Source organism: Lytechinus pictus, chromosome 11 (genome assembly GCF_037042905.1).
Source record: "Lytechinus pictus isolate F3 Inbred chromosome 11, Lp3.0, whole genome shotgun sequence".
Lineage (NCBI taxonomy): Eukaryota > Metazoa > Echinodermata > Echinoidea > Temnopleuroida > Toxopneustidae > Lytechinus > Lytechinus pictus.
Window position 1 is genome coordinate 24398472 of NC_087255.1, and position 27035 is coordinate 24425506.

General features: G+C 35.8%; 1 protein-coding gene across 1 annotated transcript; it reads right to left on the bottom strand.

The window, feature by feature from the left end:
• LOC129272008 (muscle-specific protein 20-like) lies at nucleotides 1-26647 on the bottom strand. The gene is made up of 5 exons (XM_054909251.2): nucleotides 26603-26647; nucleotides 15184-15347; nucleotides 8388-8454; nucleotides 6412-6516; nucleotides 1-2792 (listed from the first exon to the last, which is right to left on the bottom strand). Exons 1-5 carry the CDS (start codon nucleotides 26645-26647, stop codon nucleotides 2577-2579), a joined length of 597 nt encoding a protein of 198 aa, XP_054765226.2. The 3' UTR covers nucleotides 1-2576.
• Between the last annotated feature and the right edge of the window lie 388 nt (nucleotides 26648-27035).

The window sequence follows — 27035 nt, forward strand, 5'->3', positions numbered from 1 at the left end:
TTGATATAATACATACTTTATTATGAAATACACTACTGCCTTACAAAACAATTATCATAATAGACGTATAACTGCTTTCAGCCCGAATATCTTGGAACCCATACATGAATTCTAATTTTGAACCCAAGATTATGATCCAGTAATGACTAATTAACTGAGTTAAAAAGAAGTTCCAAACAAGGCATTGGAAAATTCATGCATAAAAAAAGGCAACCAAATCTAACTACAACTGTGTACGTAACAGTTACTATACATACTGTATGATAATGAATGGAGTACGCTAGTCTGTTAAAAAAAAACTAGTAAATTACCTCCAAGGTATTCGATTGTCGATTGCCATTGATGGCATTATTGCAGCACATTCTTAAACAAAACCCATTATCTTCCCAAATTCGTAGAAAGGGCCTACTCCTTTTCAGAAGTGCCTATATCATTAGAGATGAATATAGATTCTGTATACTCTAAACATTGTTTAAATAGAATGATCCACTTCCACCAAATAAAAAGGGTGAAAAGGTCAAGCCCACCCCAGAAAATGCTGATTTTAATCAATAGAGAAAAGTAAAACAAGCATAACGCTGGAAATTTCATCAAAATCGAATGTTAAATATTATGACATTTTAAAGTTTCGCTTTAATACACGACCGTGTGATACATTTCATTGTTTCAGATCACGTGATGAACTCTGTGGTCTTGGAAAATCCCATCTTGAACCCCAAATGCACAGGTATTTGTATTGGTACGTAATTTGGGCTAAGATCGTGGCAGTTCGGAAGACTGATTTTTCAATACTAAAATGCTACGCATGTCTTTGGTGTTTTTTTTTTAAATATGGATTTTCCACTTGGCGATACGCAAGATTATTTTTTCGAAGAATTATACATTTTTTTTTAATGTATGCATTTATATTTTGGGTAGTGTAGCAGTATAGTTCTTAGAGAAAGAATTAATACCCGAACGTCCTAACCTTTTTGAAAATATTATTTATCTTTTTGTCTTCTTTACACAGTGAAGCCTTATCAATGTTTTGAACACTGTTTTTCTTAAAGGCCCTGCATACATAAATACAAAATGCCTACATTAAACACGATATAATAATGTAACACCTATGAAAAGTGCCTAGATGTTGTCCCTCATATTAGCGGGATTCAACACCTAGCTCTGGAAAAAAAGTTTATCGGAAAACACCAGAGAAGTGTTGAAAGAGGTGTTGAAACATCACCACTTCGGCTTTAGGCTAACACAAGATAGGCATTTAAACAACACTCAGTGTTAAACCAATATCGGTTTGATTCTTAACTGGTGTTGTTTCAACAGATACCAGACTGGTGTTAAATCAACACCGGTGTTTTTGCAGTGTAATCTGCCATCGTCAACTTTGATCAATAATACACCATTTCTTTTTATTCAAATATTGATTAAAATCATCAGAAATCTACAAAACACAAATGGCCTCCACCTACTATAACATATACAAAATACAAATGATAAATAATGAGATAAATCATGATTATATGCAGTACTGCTCTTTGCATAAAGCCATTTTGCTAACTCTTCGCTTCAAAGGCGTTTACAGCATATTTGCTATAATATTAATATTTGCCTTAAGTTTAATCCAAACAAAGATGACAAGAAAATCAATTAAATTCATACAAAATTGTCAAAAGTTTTAAACTAATAAGACTAGATAACTGTTAAACAGCGTATTCAAAGTGTAACTATACCTAGGATGGAATGCTATATGCATAATCAGATAAGAGACCCTTTGTTATTCAGATGAGAACCGGTAAAATAAATATACACCTCCAGAGCTAAACAACTTTCTCTTCCTAAAAGAGAGGAGTCAGAGGACTGTCCATCCATTTTGAATACTAGAAATAACCTTGGATGATTTCCCACCATTTCTTTATATTATTTGAACATTTCTATCAACAATTTCAACACATTCCCTGTAGTAATAACATCCAAGTGGCTAGTATAGTGTTATGTGCTCCACAGGAATTGAACATTATTATTAAAACTAGCATAATCCCACTAGTATATAATTTGTAATGTCAAATAGCTAATGGGATAGACGGTCCCGACTCACACGCATTCTTACATAGGCACTGTGAAGAGACAAATTTAGCTCTTAATCATTTAAGAGATCTAACATAAACGCATTAACCGGTAGAATACGAATAGGACTGTTTGAGTGACAATGATAATTATACCTCAGTCACATTTGCTCAACGGCAAGTCGAAAACAGCCCTTTTATTCATATTTATGCAAACCATCTAGATGTAGCTATTGCAAAAAAATGCTAAAATGGTTGTTTTCGACTCGCCGTAAGGCCGCCTTAGAGCAAATGTGACTTTGGTATTCCGATAGGGTCTTTCCCTATCTAAATTCTGATTTTTTAAATATTTTTTTTTAACCAAAGCCTGTATGCAAGAGGGTCGTCTCCCCCCTGTCGTGACCAGCGGGTGCAATGCGTTTGTATAATTTTATCCGAATAATTTGATAATTGTATAATGTTATCCGAATTAAAATACATCAACATGGTCATACAATCTACTAGACCCAACTTCCTCTTCTAATCTACAATCTGTCTGGTCTTTCCAAAATTTTGACCGGCCTGAGAGGCCCCTTTGTTAGAGCCAGCCTGCAGTCCTATCACCCCTTCACCAGCTCGCAGCTGCTCCTCGGTGAACTCTCGTTTGTTCTGTGTTGCTTCTTCTGGACCAAGCCTCGGCCCGTTGTAACCGGTTTTTTGTGCCTTTCTTCCAAGAGCGAAAATGCCATTAACGACCTGTGAGAGAAAGGATAGGTTTATGAAAAAAGGATGATCACAAACTGGGAGAAATACAGTGGAACCGTGCTGATTAATGAAGTAATGTCAATGATAGTGTGTTATATCCGGCCAGGCCTGGTGGCATCAAATGCATACAGTGGGGAATGTTCAATTTAGAATGGAGGAATTCCCCGGGGGGGGGGGGGGCACTTCCATTGACGAGTGGATACCATGCGCGACCAAGGGGTCTCGAAAAGCACCCTAAACACGTATTTTCCAAATTCTGAAAATGCACCCCTTAACAAGTATTGGCGTCTGAAAACCTACCCTTGACAAGTATTGGAAACAAAACGATACTCTTGGCAAGTATTCCCTGAAATGAACCCCTAAACAAGTACAGCGATATTTGATTGTTATGTCACGAGTCCATCGGTCGTCGGTTTTACCTTTACAGTTTACACACCATTTGGTTTAGTACGGCCCCAGCTTCCACACCTCGCGCAAATCGGACTCTAAACACGTAGTGTTGGGGCAAAAAGGACATCCTTTATAAAACATTTTAATTTTGTTTTATCATTCCCCCAAATATGACCCTAAACACGTAGCTTTCCTAGCGAAATAGATACCCTTTTTTCATTATTTTGTGTTTTTGACACCCTTATCACGTTACGTACGTAACGTACCCTATCTTGAAAAAGACATCATTTTTACGTGTTTTTTTTGGTCGCGCATGGTATCCACTCGTCAATGTAAGTGGCCCCCCGGGAGGAATTCCTACTAACTGTTCAGAAAACGATGAAAGCCAAACCGCTTCTGCCAAGGCTACTTCTAAACATTACAACACTCGCAAATAAGTTTGTATGGTTTAATTTTTCGTATTTTTGATTTTATTAATTTTCAAACATATTTACCTTGGAAATATAATTATTCATTCAACCTAATTATAGCTTGTCTAATTTAGTTCTGTATGAATAATCCGGGGAATAATTGGACGGTGCACAATGTTCAGAGGAATCATAACCAATCGCATATACTTCTATTTATTCTGGGCATGGGGGAGGGATACTACCAAAATATTGCTGTTCTCATGCATGTTTACATTCAGACGAAATTATATTTGAAAAACAGAAGGTATACCAAGTTTGTGCACGTTATAGAAAGGGTTTATGACCTTGTTTGATATATATACATGGAATCTCTCCCCAAAGGGAGCTGGAAAATTTGACAAGCAAAAAAAAGGTTATCATCCCAAAAGTAAGGTCATCTCGTCCGAAATACATGTTTTATTTCGATTTTGAATAATTTCCGAGCTTTTTTGAACCCCTCAAAAAAAGTTTGGAAATCTGAGTTTGGCCATTTATTTCTCCCAACTCCCAATTTTACATAATACATATTTGATATCATTCAAGAGATCGTTTAATTCTCTTTAAAATGATACCATGCTTGTTATGATCATGCCATTACGAAAAGAGCAGGATTCAAAAGTGTTGGATGAGGTCTGAATCGAAAAGCTGCAAAACGAGCAGAAATAGTCACGATGGGTCAATAAAGAACACGATTCTTTTGTCGGTATATGTATACATATTATATATATATATATATATATATATATATATATATATTAACTGTGTTCTTTTTTATTGTTTTTTGTCCATTCATGGGTGTTGGTTTCAAATATGAATGCCACTTGCACAACCTTGAGCATTTTCCGCTATAATTCGCAAAATTCAATATGGCTGCCAAAATTACCACTATATATTTATATTTCAGTGGATTTCACCTACTATAAAATGCCTTTAATGGTCCTGCAGGAGTGAAATAATGTCTGAAAACATTTTTTGACAAAATCTTTCTTTCCTTAATATTCAAAATGGCCGCCATTGATCCCTGCATACTCTATTATATACAAATTGAATTAGGGGGAAAATGAGCACCACAAACTGACTAAAACATGTGATTGTGAATTATGAGTGGACTACTCAGTGTCTGAAAACATGATTCTTAAGGAAATATATAATTTCTCATGTCATGTTTGTGATAAATACTGTATATTGATAATCAAAATGGCTGCCATGGACCCTGTATACTCTATTATGTAGGCCTACAATACGAATGGGGAAAATACAAATGTGAGAACAATGCACGTGACTGTGATTTATGAGTGGACCATTGGCCTGGGAACAGGGGTTAATGCAAGACCCAATATTTACTGAATTGTGAGACTTTCTTTATCAAAGAATTTAACCACTTTCTCCTTAGGTAAACTTGATTAATTTTGTACCATAGGAAAGAGGAATGTCACTCTTTTATATTGGTTATGTCTTTTGAATTTTCTTCCTCTGTTTTCACTTGCAAATTGTGCAAACGTTTGTGTTTTATGCACAAACATTATTCATTTAATCATAAATCTCAATCTCTATACTTTCTTACAATGTCACTCTTGATATGTGGCATCTTTATGGGTCAGCAGCCAGCTTATTCCATCAAGATGCAAGACGAGATTTCTGAAATTTCTGAGTAACATAAAATCCAGAGTTCTGATTGGCTGAATAATGTTTTCAAAACAGGCGCTGGTAACTTAAAGAGATTACCACATGGTGAGTGTGACCTTGCAAAGGCCCAATGTGGGGAACATTGGAATTTGCGTGGGTGTGTGGTCTCTATGACCAATCAGAGCGCAGTATTCTTGTTTTTGAGCTGCTAAATGTACTTGGCCTATGAAAAGCTGACTGCTGACCCATCATGAATACCCCTTCTTATCCTATTATATCATATTAAAGCTTCAGATTAATCATAGTTTTAATCATTTGGGCTCAGACAGAAATTAAGTGGAAAAACAACAACTTTCGTTGCATGAAAATAATTATTTTCTTTCATGTTTTAGATTAAAAGTTTCACCTATATTACCAATCTTTTTAAAAATCCACATGACCTGAAAGAATGACTTTCCTTTTTTATAAAGATACCAAAAACATGAAATTTGGTCAATATTTAGAGCAGCAATGGCCGAATAAAAGAGTTGTTTCGTTCGCACCAAGCTCATTAACAATGCAAAAACCCTCTATAGTCATGAATATCACTTGGATAAAAGAAGCTACTTTTTGAGGGCTTGCAGACTGAGTCGACTGACTGTGGTACAGATCAACTTACACTGGCATGCACGCTGCGGATATAAAATTACATCCAGTCATTTACTTTTTCACGCCAACTGTCGACAAACAACTTTCTGAATGTTACTTGAATAGATAACGTATCAAACAACCAGCGTGACACTCGCGATTGTGGCGTCTAGTGTCGCCAATAAGGTGCCTTGTGCATGTGGCGTGCAGTGTCTCAAACTGCCTCCCAACTGGCGTGTGGTGGCGCGGGCGCGAAACGACACCAAAAACACGAGGCACCTCATGATTGGCGACACTAGGCACCAAAGTCGCTTAGAAATTGGCGCGAACTAGCACCAACTGGCGCTGGTCCAGTTGACTCCTCGGATCTTTCAACGTTGATGAAAAATGTGATTTGTTAAAAAAAAAAATCGTGTCGAGATCGGAATGCGTAGTGTGCAGCGGGCGTTGAGTAAAATGATCGATCAATTTTAAGATAAATGTTCTAGTCATTGGGAGGTCATATAAAGTATAATTACCTGTGGTATGTTGCCTGACTCGTATAAGTCTACAGTTTGAAATAGATCCACCTTGTTAATTCCTAGATTTTCGCATCCTGTCAAAAAATTCCCGATATTTTCCATCTGCAAAGGAAAATGAGTTGTCATATTTCATAGGGTATATTATTACAGGCGTTGAGTTTATCTAATTATGGGGGCAGCACTGTATCACATGGGATATAATTTGCCACAAGCATCTATCGTTCTTCCTACATTTGAGGATTAATTTCAAATAAATCTATTCTCAATTCGCAAATTATGAAAGTTGCGAATACTTTGTGGAATGAAATTCATAATTGTCATATTCGAGTAACGACAACAACAAAATACCTGTCATTATGGATGGTATCATCGATATGAAAGCTAGATAATAATATTCTGAAGGGTTAACATAATATAATCATGAACAAGCATCGGGGATATGAATCTGACTTTGTCTTTTGGAGAGACACTTTAAAAAACAAACAAAGTAGGAGTACAAGATGTCTGCCGAAAATCGAGATGCTCCCAAACATTAAAGGAATGATAATTAGGCCCTATGCCCTATAACTGGATTAATATATATTTTTGTTTTAAGTCCATGGCCCCGTTTCATTACGATTTGTTATAAAAAATCCACAAATACAAGAATTACTGACAGCCAATCAGACTGAAGGATTTCAGTAGCTGTTAACAGTTGTTGCAAATTATAACAACTTTTATGAAATGGGCCTCAGGTGAGACCTCTAAGCCACAATTTGAATGAAGCGACTTAACAATTTGCAGACCTCTGTTTGGTGTAGAGGTTGAATCACTTGACTCTTAATCTAAGGGTCAAGAATTCGAATCCCACTGGTGCTATTTCTTTTGGTAAGGAACTTAAGAAGGTAAAGTCCATCCAAGAAAATATTAATTTGAATCAGTAGAGAAAAGGCCAACAAGATAACGCTGAAAATTTCATCAAAATCGGGTGTAAAATTAGAAAGTTATGACATTTTAAATTATGCTTATTTTCAATAAATAGTTATATCATAGGTCCATGGTTATATGAACAAGTCAGACACATGCAAATGAGAGTCGATGATGTCCATCACTCACTGTTTCTTTTGTTTTTAATGTTTAAAATACACAATATTTCAATTTTGATTATTGAGACCATCTTGACTGAACCATAATTTTTTTTAATGTTAAATCCGTCATGTTCAGAGAGGAATAAATCCTTCTTTCACATGACAATAAGGGACAAATTTGCGTATTTCAAATAATAAAATACAAAAGACAATAGTGAGTGGATGACGTCATCAGTCCCCTCATTTGCATACAGACCAGGATGTGCATATTATACTGTTTTGTAAAATTAAGCAAAAATTTTAAAATGTCATAACTCTTTTATTTTACAACCGATTTTGATGAAATTTTCTGCGTTATGCTTATTGGATTTTTTTCTTTTTATTCAAATTAACCTTATTTTGGGATGCACTTGTCCTGAAACGGTTGCCTTTTCGACATTTTGATCTCCAGAGACTTGCACTTTATTGCGAAAAGGTGATGGATCCATTAACAATATACACGTAAAGCTTAGAAACAAGTATTGAGCGATATATTAATGTAACTCTTGCCACTATAGAGGTTTCTACACCATGTACACAACGATCTTGTGTGACTGAAGGCCTCACAAAGTTTGTTCAAATTTTCGAACATACCAGTAGTAAAACCCCAAACAACGAAGAGAATACAATTCAATGTTTCCTTTTACACAAACAGACTGCATGTTCCTGCCATACACGTTGTTTCTATAAAAATTCGTTTATTTGCTCCTTGTGAAGGTGGGACGTAACAATGCAAATTAAACCATTTTAGCACCTGGCATTTAAAATACAGCAAAGACACACCAAATGACTTTGATGTCACGAAATTGCTATTAACCACAACATTATTATTATACTGTACACATTATTTGGAAATAACGTACTTACCTGTTTAAAAGCCATCTTACTTGAGTTGATTTTTTTCACTGACCCCGGACTGATAACGTTGATCAAACTGCATGAAAAAAAAAAAATATTTAAAAGTATATTGAAGGGGTCATTTCACAAATCTGCTCGCAATTTGCCCTCAACTTTACACACGACTGGTAATCTTGACTTTGAGATGAAATGGATATCTCAAATCTTTTGGTTCAACATAAATGTAGTCAGGGGCGGAACCAGCTTTGTCCAATAATAGAAGGGGCGGAAAACTATTCTCGAACGGCTGCTCGAGTGAGTCCTATACTGTCTTATAAGATTTATTCCGCCTACATAAATAATACCAGCGCAAAGCGCGAGATGAAATCTATTGATGACCTGAAAACGGGACATTTTACGGACTATTTGTGAGAATTAATTGGTAGAATCTGTTACATTTCTCACAAAACAAATATGCAAGCGCATAGCGCAAGCTGATTTTATTAATAAACCGATCTGCATAACGGAAAATTCTTAGCACTGTCAGGGTGTTTTAAAAAAGGTAACAGAAGTTCAAAGGTCAGGTATATCAAGAATACATGATTTATTCTTGGGATTTCTATTCTACAGTGCGTATCAAAAAAAAGTTTACACTTTGAAAAAGCCCTGGGAATTTAAAAATATACAACATGTGGGTAATTTTTTCACAAATATTCTTGGGTTTGGGTCTCATCTATCCAATGAAAGTAGAAGTCATGACAGAATGTTACACTTGAGTAAGCACTGTCCATTTTTGTAAAGCTCGCAGAAATCTGTTTGCGCAGAAATGCTCGTTTTCACGCTATGTCAAGGGGAAAGGACGAAATCAAACTTACCCTGCGAAACATTTCTCATACATTTCCCATGCACTTTTAGTCAATTGACATAAAACGATCATATATTCAAGCATTTTGTAACAATTTTGCCACCCAAATTGAACTTTCAACATTTAGTAAGCACAACCCTTACCCTTTTTGTGCCAGCTGGATCTGAGGACATAACTGAATCTGAACAAAAGTTAATTGCAGACATATCCAGCATTTTTCACTACGTTTTTATCATCTAAAGTGGGTTTACATTTCATTTTTAATGTTTAATACTTGTTTCTCCACACTTTTCCCAAGCTTGACAATGATTAACAAAATAAAAATCAAGCCTAAGCCTTTTCATGTAAATCACAGCTCAGTGTAAGTCAAATATCGTCACGATGGCCTCGGTGTGTGGGGTAGTGAATGGGGCGCAATGCACTCTCTGAAGTGTTTTGGGCAAGGAAACAAGTTTAACAAGGTAAAAGATATCTTCCAATCAATTTTACTAGCTAAAATCCACGTGTTCTTCATGATTAGGGTCTACTTTTATTCGCATTACTACTTCAAAGTTCTGCGCAAATGATTTTTCACTAACTTTTCAAGAGTAAGTGGTGCTCACTCAAGCGGAAATATTTTTGGACATTTATATCGTCATTTGCTTAAATGGACCTGTACCAATGTTAAAATGTGGAAAAATCTTCAGGATATTACAAATGTATAATTTTACAGGATTTTTTATAAGTGTAAACTTTCTTTTGATACGCACTGTATATATTTGAGTAACTCATCAACTTTCATTTTACACCTTCTTTAGGTCACAATTGTCACGGGTCTAAAAGTTATGGTCCATCGAAGGCGAAAGGTACAAAACCCACTTTTTCAAATTTGTGGGTTTTAATGTATATGCACGAAAGTCGAAACCCACCTCGTTGTAATAATATTTTGGTTTCAACAGAGATTTTCCCTGCTAATTTCAGTTAAATATTACCCTTATAACATTCTGCGAGTAAATGTAACAAAACTGGTGTCTAACTTCAATTTTGGCACATCCTGATTTGCAGGCATAAGATAATGTTTTTCTTCACAATCCCGCAATAGTTTTATAGAAGAGCAATGCAAGATATGCAGCATCGACTGTGAGGTACTGTGAAACTGTTAAGAGTATCGGCGCAAAAAGTTAGGGGTGAACGACGTGTTCAACAAAGTTTGAAGACAGTTAAAATGTAAATGCCAGTAACTCACAAAAAGTAAGGGAATAGCATTTCACTGAAATTTGGAAGGGAAAACTGATGAAACAGAGACCTTACAACAAGGTAGGTTTCGTGCATGTACAGTAAACCCAAACCTTCGACATGTTCGATAGAGCATAACTTTTTGACCCATGGCAATTGTGACGCAACGAAGGTGTCACATTAAAGTTGATGAGTTACTCAATTATGTAGAATAGCAATCACAAGAATAAATTATGTATATTTGATAAAGCTGACCTTTGAAATTCGGTTACCTTTTTTTTAGAAACACCCGGTATAATAATGCATAAAAAAATAAGATGCATAAGTTTGATAAATAAAGCCAGCCAGCGCGAGGTGTGACCTGAAGTTTGAAGTTTGTATACAAGTACCTGAGAAAGGGATGTTTTAAGGTCTGTTTGTAGGAATTTATGAAAAGAATGGTATATGTCTATGGCATTAAACTGATACGCCTACAATTTGTAATAGGAGGCCGAAATAAGCACAGCAATCACAATGTCATGCAACTTGCCATTATTATGTGCCATTCACCACAAGTCTTTATACAATACCCAGATACCACACCATTCAAACTGTCATAGTTACTGCTTTGTCAAAAAATGTAAAAAAACGTTGTGAGGTGGTGTTCCAAGAAGACCAATAGATCTAATGGGTTTTAAGGATGCGGCGCTTCGCATACTCCAGACAAATGCAAGAAAATGAAATAAAAATTTAAATTATCATAGGCGAATCAAGGGGCCCGAAGGGGTCGCAGGCCCCCTCCCTCCTCGGCGGGCCTAATAAAAGGGAAAAGACGAAAAGAAAGAAAATATAAAGAAAAAGGGTAAGGGAAGGAGAAAAAAAAGAACAGGAAAAATAAGAGGAAAACGAGTGAATAAAATATGAGGGGATAACTTAGAAAATGCAAAAAAAAAAGGTTCATGTCACTATATAAAATGTTCGCTCGCGCTAGGTGCTCCCATTGGCTGTTCGACGAGATACGTTACTTGCTCAATAAGCCAGTTCGTAGTTCCACTCTGCGCATGACATGATCAGAAGATTCTGCGCATGATCACAGGAAGGTCATTTGTACTAAAGTGACATGGTGGATTTAAATCTAATGAGATAAGCACCAACTTTGATGTCTTGATTATTCATTCATTCTTTTGAATTGTGTTTTTCATTCACATCCACAAAAAACAATGCGTCCACGAATGACTGGTATATTTCACAGTTTGCCAAGTACATTGTACAACATCCTCTAATATGCATTCAAAGTAGAAATGCAACAAATACCTTCATTGAGTGTTCATTGATGTGCTATTCTAGTCACCTAGTCTATTCAATTTCTTCCTCCCGCTATGTAAGGCATGCATACGTAATATCTTGCTTTGAAATCTGCCTATCTTAATGAAACTTAAGAAATGAAAGGTCATTTGACCAAAATTGTCCATGAAGTAACTACGAACTGGTCTATAGGCTGAAATGGAGCTTTAAAATATACATATCATTTAAGTTAATATACAAAGCATATGTCAGTTCGGACATAGAGCTATAATTATTTTGTTTGTTTTACAAATTAATAAAAAAATCCTCTGTAAAATGTCTGTGTTATGGTCTCGATATCATAAATGAGCTCGCGCTTCGTGCACGCCCGTTTATTGAGATGGCATGTTCTTTATTTTAGAACGTGTTCAAATTATCCAGTTTCAGATCAGAATATCAAAAGTTTTCTGCTCACGCGCACGCTTCGCGCTCGTATTATTCATTTAGGTAGATGCTCATGCATCGTTTTCATAACTACAAACTACGAATTTAGTGTCCCGGCTTTAGGTCTAAATCTGACATTTTTCAGCTCGCTCTTCGCGCTCGCATCAATTGATTTGTTACATGCATACATAGGCCTATCCATGATAACAAAAGGTGCTTAGTCTAGTTTTCAGGTAAGACTACATTAAAAAAAATTCAGCTCGCGCTTCGGCTCGCATAATTTGATTGTTGAATAAGTATGTATCGTCTTCATGGGTAACAGCAAACAGTCCATAACAGGACCCTTTTCGATCAGGCCAGCTTCGCGCTCGCCGTAATTATTTAGTTACCTATACGCAACTTGTTCATGATCACCAACATTGCTCATAATGTTCAATTTTCAGGACAAAACACATGAAATTTTAAAATAATTTAATTCGCGCTTTGCGCTCGCATTATTTAGTTAGGGATTATGACTATGAAATATTATCTTTCATTATATCTTATAAGAATAAAGCTGGAAGAAGTAACTGTTAGGATTATCCCCTTCACAGAATCCTACAAAAATCAGCTTGAGCGGCTGATCTGGGGAAATGAGGATGAAAATATTCCCCGTCCCCTAATGGCGAAATCTGGATCCGCGCCATTATGATGCACATTTCAGGGGCCACGGAACGGTTTTGAAAGTGGGGGGGGGGGGGGGGAGGCTGAGTCGAGAGCTGCAATATAACAGCAAGTCTTATTTTACGAAGCTATTAGATGAAAATAATCTATGGCCCAGCTTTTTAAACGCCTCTACTTCTTCAAAATACTTCACTTATAGCAGTGCTGCGAAGTATGACGAATATGACCTCGAATTCGATTAAATGGGATAGTGGTATATAATTTTTCTTGAGTAAATACACGCCATGACGAGCTTTTTGTGTTTTTAAGACGCATTAGCTCCAACAAAACTGCTGATAGTTTGAAAACAAGCAAATGAGCCCCCAATTTTTAATGTTTACACATCTTTCGCATACCTTTCTATACAACCATGCAAAAATTGGTGAAAATGACATGGGTTTTGAATAAAGTGCAACATTATTTGTACTTCTTAAATTTGTTATATGAATTGAAAATCTTTTATATATGTTTTGTCGTATTTCACATCTTATTTTCAAAATTGAAGGTGCTGCTTCCCGGGGGGGGGGGGGGCACTCGACCAAAAAAGTAGTGGGTATGTGCCGCGGGCGAGACAAAAAACGGGGGCCTTTGAGCGGGCTTATTGTAAAGAGGGACGGGTCCTCGGAACGGGCTTTGGAACGACAAAATGTTTGTGAAAACGGGGGTCCTTGGAACGGGTCGCCTGCGTGTGATTGCGTATTCATCCCATAGACAAATAAATACGTATTCATCCCTATGGAACGGGCATACGTGTATGCAGCTATAGCCCGGCGGCACGGGCGCCGGGTGCGCTAGCGCAGATCCGATGGTCGGACAGCGCTCTGCGGCCGCTTTTCACCAAAACTGCGGCTCGTTGTACCAGATCAATACGGCCGGAACGGCGTCACGGAAAATATGCGAAGCTTTGGAGCGGATTTCTTTCTTCTTTTTTTCTCGATAAGAAGAAAAAGCTATGCTTTGGAGCGGCTTTCTTTGTTCTTTTTCTCAATAAGACGAAAATGCTATGCCTTGGAACGGAAATTTTAGTGTAAAAATGGGGGTCCCCTCCGCGGCACATACCCACTATGCATTATATACTGAGTGCCCCCACCGGAGCTGCTTCTCTTTAACCCTAAAAGGACTAGGCTATTTGAGATGTATTCATTGAGGAACCTTCTGATCTCGGCCGCCGTTCGCGCGATCGCGCCGAAATTTGGCACGCATATTCTTTACCACATAAGCTACAGGCTAGTATTAAAAATAATCTGAAAATAATTATTTATTCATGAAAAACATTATTTGCATATTTAACACCCAATTTCAAATTTTCGTCTTTTTTGCAGATGTCATTTTTAAATCTAATTTAAAGGTTTGCACAAAGAAAAATTGTGAAGCTAATTTTTTTATTATGTATTTCTTTTTTTTTAGAATTTCTTATGTATTTCTTTGTTTTTTCATTTTTTTTTCAATGGAAATTATTATAGACCATTTAACAACGAAATTAAACCCTAACTTAATTAAGCAGACTAATTACAATGAAAAATAATCACCCATAGATGAATTTCATCTCCCATAGACTTTGTACACAAAGTGTAAAAATGAGCCGTTTTCGGCAAAATATTGTCTCATAAAGAGTCACGTGACGCTGCGATGCTATACCCGTATGTCGCGAATTTGGTCTCAAAAGTTGCGCGAGACTTAAAAGGTCATAAAATTTTGCGGCGCTACCTTTTGCGTTTCTGAAATATCGCGCGAAGCGTCGAGGGGGGGGGGCATCATGCCCCCAGTCCTTTTAGGATTAAAGAGCTAACGAATAGCAATATGAGTTAATTCTTTATCCTAAGTATATAATTCTGAACTATAATGTAAAATTTTGTGAAATTTAGATGGATTTCGACTGAGTAATAGGGGTTTAAACTCAACGTTGCGATCTCGTGGGGTCTAACAATGCAAAATCAATTCCGTATGCCTCGACACCTTTCAAATAGGTGAACTTCAAAGCACATGAACCCATGTCATTTTTTTTTGCATATTAGGAATATTTAGGTGCTAAAGTAAGTCTGTGTAAAATTTGGTGAAAATTACATGGATTTCATTTTAACAGTGGAACGTCCTTAAACCCCGCCAACATGTAATGATTTGGTGAAAAAAAAAGACTCGGACGGTGTTGTACAGCATGTATAAAGGGGACCTTTAAAAAGGCAAGCAATTGCAATACTTGCCTCTTGCGTTATGTTTTCCTACTAGACACACTCTCGATCATGGCATTGCGAAACAAAACATGCCTTCATCTTACTGATCTGATACTAATCAGTATCCCGATGATCAGTATAGGTCTAAAACAAACAAAAAACTTACTGACAGAGGACGACGCCATCTCTGAGAGGCTCTTGGAAATCCTTTTGAGTAACTACAGTTCCAAATGAGCTCGCAAATTCGGGCGATCCCGTTTGGAGTACAGCAGCAATCCATTCAAACGCCTCGTTCGCCAATTCTGTATCAAACTTAGCAGCCGTCTTATTCTGTCAAACAAAATGGTAAAAGTACACATAATATAAGGGGGAGGGGAAGGAATTATTAAACTTTATTATATGGTAGACTATGTCGAGTTACTTTCATTTCACTACTCAATTGGACAGTGCTAATATTAAGTTGGTTTAGACGAAACAAAATGATCAAAGAAAGCATAAGAATATTGCTATATGGGAGAATTTAAAAATATATATATTTTCTTGGAGTGGATCTAACCCCCTTTGCATACAAACTCTTCTCAAGAGCGCATTTGTCCAAAAGGGATAAGATCCATTTGTATACAATTTTATTGTTTTTTGTATCAAAACCTATAGATTTTCAGTCGCTCTGATGATACCAAAGAAAATTTGAATTTCCAATTAAAACGTGGATGAAATTGGTAAGAGAAAATCACCCTTTTTTATTCAAAATAGATTGGATCCATTTCAGTTTGCTTGCAAAAGGGGTTAGATCCACAATGGTAATTTTTTGAGAAAAAAACATTGAAGACAGGTATATTTCTTTTATACCAAACTTTATGTTCACATGGCAGGGTAGTACATCATGAACATTTAGTTTCTCATAAGAATATTGTAATATGGGAGAATAAAAGAAAACATTATTTTTCTCGGAATGGTCCAAAGTGGATCTAACCCCTTTTGAAACCAAACTTTTCAAATACATCATGTATTCTCAGATCTACAATATTTACCCTAGATTTGATATTTGCCCTATGGACTAGGAAATTACCTAGGCGTCAGCAAAGATATGAAAAAAATTATGGACTTTGAGCTAAGTGGGGTAGGGATTTAAGCCAGCGCAAGCAAAGGTGTGGCAAGCTCTTTTTGACAGCTTTCCGTTACCAACACAAATAGATCCTCACGTAAACAATTTGAATTTTTCATAATTTGGTTGTTAAAACTATGTGTTGTCTCGCATTGACTGTGTGTTATAAATACATAGTCTTAAATATACGTTTTCAGATATCTACTAATACTACAGAGAATAAATTGACCTATGATTGTATTTGTATAGAGAAAATAACATGTTTTGAGAGGAAACGTAATTGTTTTGCTACTCGGTAACATAATCATTGCGGTATAAATGTATTGAGCAGTTATTTAGCATGTTACCATTCAAGTGAGTCTATATTACTAACTACACTAGCATTATGGGTCAGGAAACTGGTCAGGTATGAGTAGTTTATGATTCGAGATGGCGCTATTGGTTCGTATCTGCTAGTGTTCCTGTATTAAGACATGCAATTCTTAATGTTAAGACTGTAATGCTTGATATCACCGGCGTAAAGATGGGGAGGAGGCTTGGGGTCATGCCCCCCCCCCAAAAAAAAAATAGATATACATATCCCTCCAAGAGTACAAAAGTAAAAAAATATTACAATCTCATTTTAAAAAGTACAAGCTTTTGCTCCCAAGAACGCTGTTCCCTCTCAAAATTTTGGGGTCATTACGCCATTGTTCACACAAGAAAAACTGGGGAGTTAACCGGTGTACATAGAGGACTACACCAGTCATTTTACACCAGTGTTAAATTGACAGTGTTAGCTTAACACATATAGGTGTTATTACAACACATTTGGTTGTTACAATTACACTCTCTGGGGTTTATGTTCAATCTCTAGGGTGTAATTTTAACACCGCATGGTGTGGTCCTCTATTAAAGGGATGGTCCAGGCTGGAGATATTTATATCTCAATAAATAAAATAAAATTCACAAAGCAAAATGCTGAAAATTTGATCAAAATCGGATAACAAATAACGAAGTTATTGAATTTTAAAGAATTGCATTATTCCGATGAAACAGTTCTAGGCATGTCTTTATGAATATTAATTAGGTGGGCTGATGATGTCATAACCCCACTTGTTACTATGTATTTTATTATATGAAATTGAGTTTATTCAAAAAAAATTTACCAAGAACTAAAACAATTGGATTGACAACATATTTTTTAGTTATTTATTGCCGCAACTTGTTTCATCATAATGGAGCCACATCATTTACACATGTATGGAATAATGAAACATTTATGATTTCATGTAATAACATAAGAAAAAGGAAAGTGGGGATTTGACATCATCAGCCCACCTAATGAATTTTCATGACGATGTGCATATAACTGTTTTCACAAAATAAACTATAAAATTCAATAACTTCGTCATTTGTTATCCGATTTTGATGAAAATTTTAGCATTTTGCTCTGTGAATTTTACTATATTTATTTATATTATATTTTCAGCCCGGACCGTCCCTTTAACACCAACTGGCGTCAGTTTTAACACCAAAGTTTCTACAGTGTGCTGTTGGTCACATAACTGCCTTGGCATGCATGCACTTGGTAATATAACGTCGAATCGTGTGACAACCCTAAAGGGAAACTTGCTAGAAAGGAATGTAAGGAGTGGTATAACAATAACCAAGTCCAAAGGAAAACCCCGGGGGGCACTCACATTGACGAGTGGATACCATGCGCAATCAAAAAACAGTAAAAAGGGTGTCTTTTTCAAGATAGGGCACGTTTCGTACGTAAAATATAAGGGTGTCAAAAACACTAAAATAATGAAAAAAGGGTATCTATTTCGCTAGAAGAGCTATAGGTGTTTAGGGTCAAATTTGCGAGGGTATAGAAAATTAGGAATAAAATGTTTAATAAAGGATGTACTTTTTGCTCCAACAGTCAACACACTACGTGTTTAGAGTACGATTTACGCGAGGTTTGGGAGGTGGGGCCGTAATAAACCCAATGATGTAGACAGGAGTTAAAGGTAAAACCGACGACCGACGTCCGTGACATAACAATTAAAACATCGCTGTACTTGTTTAGGGGTTAAATTCAGGGAATACTTGCCAAGAGTATCGTTTTGTTTCCAATACTTGTTAAGGGTAGGGTTTCTCACACCAATACTTGTTAAGGGGTGCTTTTTCAGAATATGGCAAATACGTGTTTAGGTTGCTTTTTGAGACCCCATGGTCGCGCATGGATCCACTCGTCAATGGAAGTGCCCCCCCCCCCCCCCGGGAAGAAAACAAGAATGTGCATTTTGCCTTTTGCGTCAGTATTTAAGCATGGACCTATACAGGGATTGACCAGCCGATGATTGCTTGTTGAGAAGTAGTTTATCTGCTATAGCAAATAAAGAATTGATTTGGTGTGAAAATTGTCATTAACGCTCTCCCATTCTAAATTATTCACCGAAAGATTAGACACCCCAGAGGTCAATCGCACAGCGGGGATCCTCGAAGAGGCTCCGCGTGCGATTGTGTGAGGGAGGGTGTGTATGTGTGTGATTGAGTTTCCACGGGCAGATGAATAAAATCAACCAATATAATACCACTGTACTACCATAGCAGTGATAAAATAAACCCCACACACATACCACAGACCTTGAGGTCCATGCACATACAAAAAAACTTTCGGACAGGCTCATTTACGGATAATTGGCGCAATGATTACCGGAGGGGGGGGGTGATATATCTCCGACCTAATCCTATACAAACCCTATATCCATATATCCACAAAAGTGGCATTTTTGTTAAATAATTGAGATGTATTTATATTTCACATTATAATTGACGGTGCCAGGCATCCCCCTATAAAAAAAAAAAAAATTTATGTTGCATTGTATTTTAACAATAACATTAAACTTTCCATCTAATTTCTTTTAACAAATCTAATCGATTTAGATCTATGTTATTGACTTAAAATTTTTAGTACAATTTTTTTTTACACTTTCGGACAAAAATCCAATAATTATTTGCACAAAATCAAGTCTTCATTCTCTGTTTTCCCTCATAACTGCATGCAAGTGTACTTTAAGTAATATAAATTTGAATATCAAAGACATATCGCGACCTTTTCACAGTATGAAATTGTTTCAATTTCACTTTGATATATTAATTAATATTTCGTCGAATAGAATATTTCTATTATATTCAAAGAAGACATATAATTTTTAGTTGTATTTTTTTTAATTTGTCGATAACTTAACTCCATTAATTATGACCCGTTGGCATTATAAACAAATTATTTCAAATCATTTCCATTTAAAAAAGCAGACACATTGGTAACTCATGAAATACATAATACTAACTCGTTTTATTTTCTTTATGGATATATGAATCGACATATATTCAAGATATATACGGCCCAAAGTATATAGGTCGACATTACGTCATTATTTCAGGCAGGTCTAATTTTAGTTTAGCATGATTTTAGAACACGTGGTTTAAATATTGGCCGGTGGTTGGAAAATATTGCTGCAAAATCGATCAGCTTCAAGTTCACTAATAATCTGCAAGAAGAGTCTTCATACCCTCCTTTGATTATACATGGGCATTGAGGTGATTTCTCTCACTACATTTTTACATGCAGGCGTTTGGCTAAGGTTGATGTTTTTTATTTAAATAAGGGGAAATGTATTTGTCGAAGATGGTTTTCTTTAATAAAGGTAAATGTCACCAAAATTCAATGTAATATGTACAAACTATAAAGCGTACGCAATTCAGTCTTTGAGCTGCTTTGCAGTGTTCTTTTATTAAAGGTCAAGTCCACCCCAACAAAAATACAAAAATCCAACAAACATAACACTGAAAATTTCATCAAAATCGGATGTAAAATAAGAAAGTTATGACATTGTAAAGTGTCGCTTATTTTTCAAAAAATAGTGATATGTACAACTCAGAGACATGCAAATGAAATGGACGATGATGTCCCTCACTCACAATTTTTTTTTTTTTAATTAAACAATATTTCATTTTTTACAGATTTGACAATAAGGACCAACTTGACTGAACTGTATCGTTTTAAACAATGCTAATTCCGCATGTTCAGGGAGGAATTAATCATTGTTTCACTTGACAATGAGGAGAAAATTAGAATATATCATATTTCATATAATAAAATTCAAAAGAAACAATGAGTGGATGACATCATCGGTCTCCTCATTTGCATACCGACCAGGATGTGTATATAACTGTTTTGTGAAATTAAGCGAAACTTTAAAATGTCATAACTTTCTTATTTTACACCCGATTGTGATAAAATTTTCAGTGTTATGCTTGTTGGATTTTTTTTTATTTGAATCAAATTTTTGTTGGGGTGGACTTGTCCTTTAAAACCTTAAATGAATTGAATTGAACTGTAAGATAAGGTATCGAATTCAGAATACGGGTGATATACATAAGACCTGCGATGGTATTCCACGCTTACTTTTTATTTTCTATATGCTGCTGTTACTACTATATACTACTACTGCTACTACTATACTACTACTAGTACTACTACTACTACTACTACTATACTACTACTACTACCACTACTACTACTACTACTACTACTACTACTACTACTACTACTACTACTACTACTACTATACTACTACTACTACTACTACTACTACTACTACTACTACTACTACTACCACTTCTACTACTACTAGTAGTCTACTACTACTACTACTATACTACTACTACTACTACTACTACTACTACTACTACTACTACTATTACTACTACTACTATACTACTACTACTACTACTACTACTACTACTACTGTTACTACTACTACCACTTCTACTACTACTAGTAGCCTACTACTACTACTACTATACTACTACTACTACTACTACTACTACTACTACTACTACTACTACTACTACTACTATTACTACTACTGTTACTACTACTACCACTTCTACTACTACTACTACTACTACTACTACTACTGTTACTACTACTACCACTTCTATTACTAGTAGTAGTCTACTACTACTACTACTACTACTACTACTACTACTACTACTACTACTACTACTACTACTACTTCTACTTCTACTACTACTACTACTAATCATGGGCTCTTAATCATCCTCATACAATTACCACCAGGTCGCATTTCATAAGTTGGGTATGCAAAATGGGTGGCGGATGAACAAATTTCCACACAGTGCTTTATTGGATATATTGTAGCTACATCACAGCCCCATGGCCAAATTTGTTGGGTAAGGTCTCATTTTGAATCTAGAACTATAGGCTAAATATATTACTATAAATTAGATCAATACAATCAGCAACAAAAACTACAGCACATTAAGTTTGAAGTTACAGGGGTGGCGGAGCCGGTGGATGCAGAGCCGGTGCATGCATGCGATGAATGATAATATGTTGAAATGTGATGCTTAACTCATGATTTTTTTATAATTTAAAGCATTTGTTGAGTTAAATGTCACTACTCAAACAAAACAAAGTTAATTTATTGTCAAAAACTAACTTTTGGAACTATTTCGATGTCCCTATAGAGTTAAATTAATAATGATCTGCCTAATTAATATTCTCAATTAAGTAGAAAAAGTTAGCCAATATAAACATTCAACAATCTTTTTCCCCCTAATTTATTTTAATTTCTATATAGATTGGGTCTAATTTCACTTTAGAATTATTTAAAGACTATAGGCATCACTTTTTTAAGTTGATGTACATTCATAAAAAAGATATAGTCATGCAGGTAAATTATGTTAAGTTAATTAACTTAAATAACAACTAAAACATGTATTATTATGCCATAATATATTCTATTATGTCATAATATGTACATGTACATGTATACTGACTGTCAGTCTCATATTTCTAGTCAGTTTCAATGCAAAGAACAACTAAGTTTTTTTTTTCGAATTTGACAACTTTTAAAATATTCAAGAATTAGCTACATGTGCATGTTAGCTTGAATGTGTAACCTATCTAATTAGTAAATTTTACCAAAAATTGTTAATTATTTAATTTGTAAACTTTATTTATACTATTTTAAAGTCTTGTATCATTGCAGAAAACTTTTTTTCTATTCATGGGGTAGTGAATTTGCAAGGCATGTAAGGGTGAAAGTCACTTTTTTGGAAAAATTGTGAAATTAAACATCGTTAAAATTAGATGTAATTAATATGCATGCAATAACAGATTACCATTCTTTTTGTTATGGATGTAAGTAATGATGTTCAAATAATACAACTGCAAAATACTAGGATGATCCAATGTAGCATTAATTTTTTACACCATTTTATTGCATAAAGTCCAATTTGAGAAAAATGCATTTAAATATTCAAATTTATACATTGACGTCAATGTATTAATTAGATATAAATTAGTCATTTAAAGAAAAAATTAAGATATTTTAGGATAACATCCTCCTTCATTATTTGAAGAATGGTAATACCTATAAAATATAAAAAATAATTTTTTTGACCATTTTTACCCTGTTCAAAATTGGACCACCTTATGACATGCGACCTATAGTACCGGTACTCTTACTCCTATAAATACTACTGCTGCTACTACTACTCCTACTACAACCACTGCTATTACTACTACTACTACTTCTACTACTTCTACTTCTACTACTACTACTACTACTACTTCTACTACTACTACTACTACTACTACTACTACTACTACTTCTACTACTCCTACTACTACCACTACTACTACTACTACTACTACTAACTACAACCATTTTCTCTTTAGTTTTACTACCCATTACCCCTCTGTTGCTATTACGTATTGAGGGCTGAAAATTGACACTATCAGTGACTATAGGCCAATTGTATGTTATTGGGAGAGTATAGAGTGAATTATAATCATAACCGAAGCTATAAGTCAGTATTTTCATCAAATTCCTTTTTTTTCACATGTGGATAAGTGCCACATGTTTAACATTTATATTTTGTGCTAAAAGCCTTTTGAGGGTTTTCACGATACGATTATGACGATCTGGAAGCGGAAATTAACATGAAGCAGGAAATAACGGTCAACACACAGCAAGGAGAGCTAGACTCCTTTCGTGTTATTTAATCTATTATTTCCTCTGTCTGTTGTGTATCTTGAGTTGATGACCTTTGAACACAATGATCATTTACAGACCAAATAGACCGAATAATGCCGTAACAAACGATCACATTTCATTCTCCATTCTATTCTTATTCGCAATGCACGTTGGAAATGAAATCAATTTTACATTCATTTTATCATCTTCTTTCATTATACCATAAAAGGATAATCAAACCGTTTGTCAATAAGTTTTATCTCTTTTTTCGTATATTGAGTGTCATGCACCGGCGAGCGCGAGCACCACACCCATGCAGGCACCCAATATCATTCAGCAATCTGCAGCTCACTCTACACTAGTTCACCCTAATATTTTAGAGGAAACAAAATCGAAACCACACCCTCACTCTTCTGCATGCACACCGACGCGCCCCAGAGATATCATTACCCCCCCCCCCCATTCGGATCTCCCCCAATATACCTCATCTTGCCCCTCCGATTTTACCCTCGTTCACCGACACCCTTCATCGACCGGCAACCACCGTTTGACATACCCCCAACGCTCCTGCACCTAGGCCAGGGGCGGATCCAGCCTTCGCCTATAGGGGGGGGGGGGGGCGGCGGAAAATTTTCAGCCATTTTGCCCCCGATCTTTTGCTCGAAGTTGATTTTGGTTTGTTAATTTGAAGGGGTAGTCCTAACAGTCACTTCTTAGCTTCATACTTATAAATCAAAATGAAATTAAATGAAAAATAATCTAATTTCAGCCTTATTTAAATAGTGCGAGCGCGAAGCGCGAGCTAATTTGTTTTTTATTCTATGAATTTTGTCCAAAAATATGAACATTCCGGGCAATGTTTGTGATCCTGAACAAGATGTGTATGCAACTAAATAATTACTGCGTTTTCATTTGATCGAAAAGCCAAGAAAATTTTACATATTTCAACAATCATATAATGCGACCGCAAAGTGCAAGCTGAACATTTTTGAAATGTCTTGCTAAAGAATGGACATTCTAAGCACTTTATTTAATCATGTTCATGTTTTGTAAAATCATGGAAATGATGAGTAATTGGTGATCTTCATACATTTAATGTGAGTGCAAAGCGCGAGCAGAAAATTTTTGATGTTCTGATTTGAAACTGCATAGTGATTTAAATAGAGAACAAGCTGCGCATTTGAATAAACATGCATTCTAAATCCATTTTCGTTATCATGAAAAGCAATAAAGCGAGCGCGAAGCGCGAGTTCGAAATATTTGATATTCCAATCTGAAAAGCGATCAATAAGCTCTATATTTCAAGCAATTTATAGGAAAATAGTGATATTAAAATATTTGATATTCCAATCTGAAAAGCGATCCATAAGCTCTATATTTTAAGCAATAAATAGGAAAATTGTGAGCTCGATATGGATCGTACTTCCTAAATATTTTTCATTATTATTACTTTAAGTTTTGACATAGGACCGCGACATTCTAAAGACATTTTGTCATCATATGAAAATGATGTCTTTCTTCCTATTCTTCTTCCTAAGCGCGAGATGAAACTTGTCGATATCCCATTCTGAAAAAAGGGAAAAATTAATTATTTAATTAATATCTTATTTATTAATCTAATAAGCCTTAAGAGAGCACGAAATCTGTTAATGTTATAGCCTGAAAACTTGACATTTCGAGCACTTTTATGATTATGAATAGGATGCATGAGGTAATATCTTTTTAACAATCAATGCGAGCGCAAATAGCGAGCCGAAATTTTGATAAACTGTCAGGAAATGGGTATTTTAATTTAAGTAGTTTGTTATAGAATTAATAGTGAGATATTCGTACATAACTCACTTATCAAAATGCGAGCGTACGTGCAGCGCTAGCTGATACGTTTCGACAATCAGACCTGAGTAAGGATATTTTGAGAACTTTATGGAATACACGAAATCAATAGGTACCTGACAAATCAAATTTTGCGAGCGCGCAGCACGAACAGAAAATGTTAATATTCAGACCATAAAACTGACATTTTACAGAGCACGTTTTAAAACTCAAACAAAATAATGAAAGTTCGATTTCCGAGCTGAAATGTGTTTTGTATAATATTGACTTAAAACTTGATATTTCAAGCTCCATATTGAGCAAGATATGTTTATATAATGTCGTGAAAGATTTTTGTCCAACTCCCCCCCCCCTCATCTTATTATATTCACTCTTCTTCCTCCTCTTCTTTTTTTTCTCCTCTCCTTTCCCTTCTTTTTTTCTTTCTTTCCCCCTTTTTTGCTCCGCCAATAGGGGGGGGGGAGGGGCTTGGGCCACTCACACCCCCCCCCTGGATCCGCCTATGGATGATGCCACATATGGGGAAAGGGGTACCCCCGCTCCTCTATGATATTCCAAGATGAAAATTAAATGAGGAAGAAAATTAAAAGTATGAATTTCTATTTATATAATTCGTTTTATAATGTTAATGTAATCTTTATATTGCATGTAAGGACCTTGCATGCCTACAAGCAATTTTAAGGGTATCCCTCGATCATTTATCATAGGCCTATCATATTGAAATGTTTGCTGATTTTAAAAGATGGAAATAAATAATCTAAAATTAAAATTGAAGTAACAAACAAATGCCAAGGGCTAGCTGCGCCGTGTAAATACCTAGTAATCAGAAATAGGGCCTATATTTCACAGTCAGACCAACTCAAAACCGATTGATCAGCGGTTTGATATTGAAACACTAATTTGAACCAGAAAATATGACGTCACGATGCATGGACGAGGTCATCCCGAGCGATAGCTGGGGCCGATTGCACGAAAGGGTCTTTGCAAGAACCGTCTTTTGTGTCGCCCATTTATTATGATGCGCCATGTGAAACCCACTTTAAATATATTACCTGCAAACATATTTTATTCATCTGTTAAAGTAAACAAATCTTTGTTTATAAAATGATGTGATATATCATGAAATTGTATACAAATTGATTTAAATGCTAGCTAACAAATTTTATTTGTTTATCATACATTTCAGAAATATCCCGCATACAGCGCATCATAAAAGATGGGCGACGCGAAAGAAGGTCCTTGGAAAGAAGACCCTTTCGTGTAATCAGCCCCTGCATTCTGCAAATCTTAACGTTGGCTCGACCATCGACACTAGCAGGCCCTTTTCACTGATCAATAAAAGTACAGTTCCATTCTTCTCAATCTAAAAACATTATAAGCAAAATAGGTTTTGATCATATCCGATTATGCATGCATTGTATAGTCCTCGATCACAGCTCACTGAATAAGCACAGATCGTACGAGCAGACAGTGTCAACACAAAGAGAGAGCGGATAGAGTGAGAAAATGTCCCGCTACCTGTTCATATACTAAATACACGCTATTTCGCAGATATTGAAATGAACAGAATACCGTCCATAGTACATGCAGTCATGATAGCTTACCGCCAATTCAGCAGTCATTCCATATCCCTTTGGTCGGTTTGCCATGGTGATTTTTCTTCCTTCTTTGTAAATTTAGATTCAGTATAATTATATGTAGGTCTATCTGGTCGAGTCAGTACCGTTGCTGTGTGTTAGAAACTACCTGTTTCCGAATACCGAGTGTGGGCGTGGCGATAACTGTTCGCTCGGCTCCCAGCTGTAGTGCAGTGCTGTACAGTTAATCCCGGGCAAGTTCACTCAACAAGTACTTCGAATGACGTCAAAATAAGAGATCTATCGGTTGTTGGTGATCGGTCTGAATGTGCAGCCTACTCATGCCTTGTGAAACAGCAAGTTTTGTATATGTGCTATTCTGCGTGGTGACACACTTGTTGATCAAAAATTCAATCAGGGTCTGTGCCTGCAGACTAGGTGATGACGCTGTCTCTTGAAT

What these genes read in the sequence shown, in the direction of transcription:
- LOC129272008 (XM_054909251.2), bottom strand. Translation starts at nt 26,647, where the DNA reads ATGGCAAACCGACCAAAGGGATATGGAATGACTGCTGAATTGGCG. An exon ending in GAATGACTGCTGAATTGGCG is followed by an intron (nt 15,348 to 26,602) that starts GTAAGCTATCAT and finishes TTTGTTTGACAG; the next exon opens with AATAAGACGGCTGCTAAGTT. An exon ending in GTAAGATGGCTTTTAAACAG is followed by an intron (nt 6,517 to 8,387) that starts GTAAGTACGTTA and finishes TTTCCTTTGCAG; the next exon opens with ATGGAAAATATCGGGAATTT.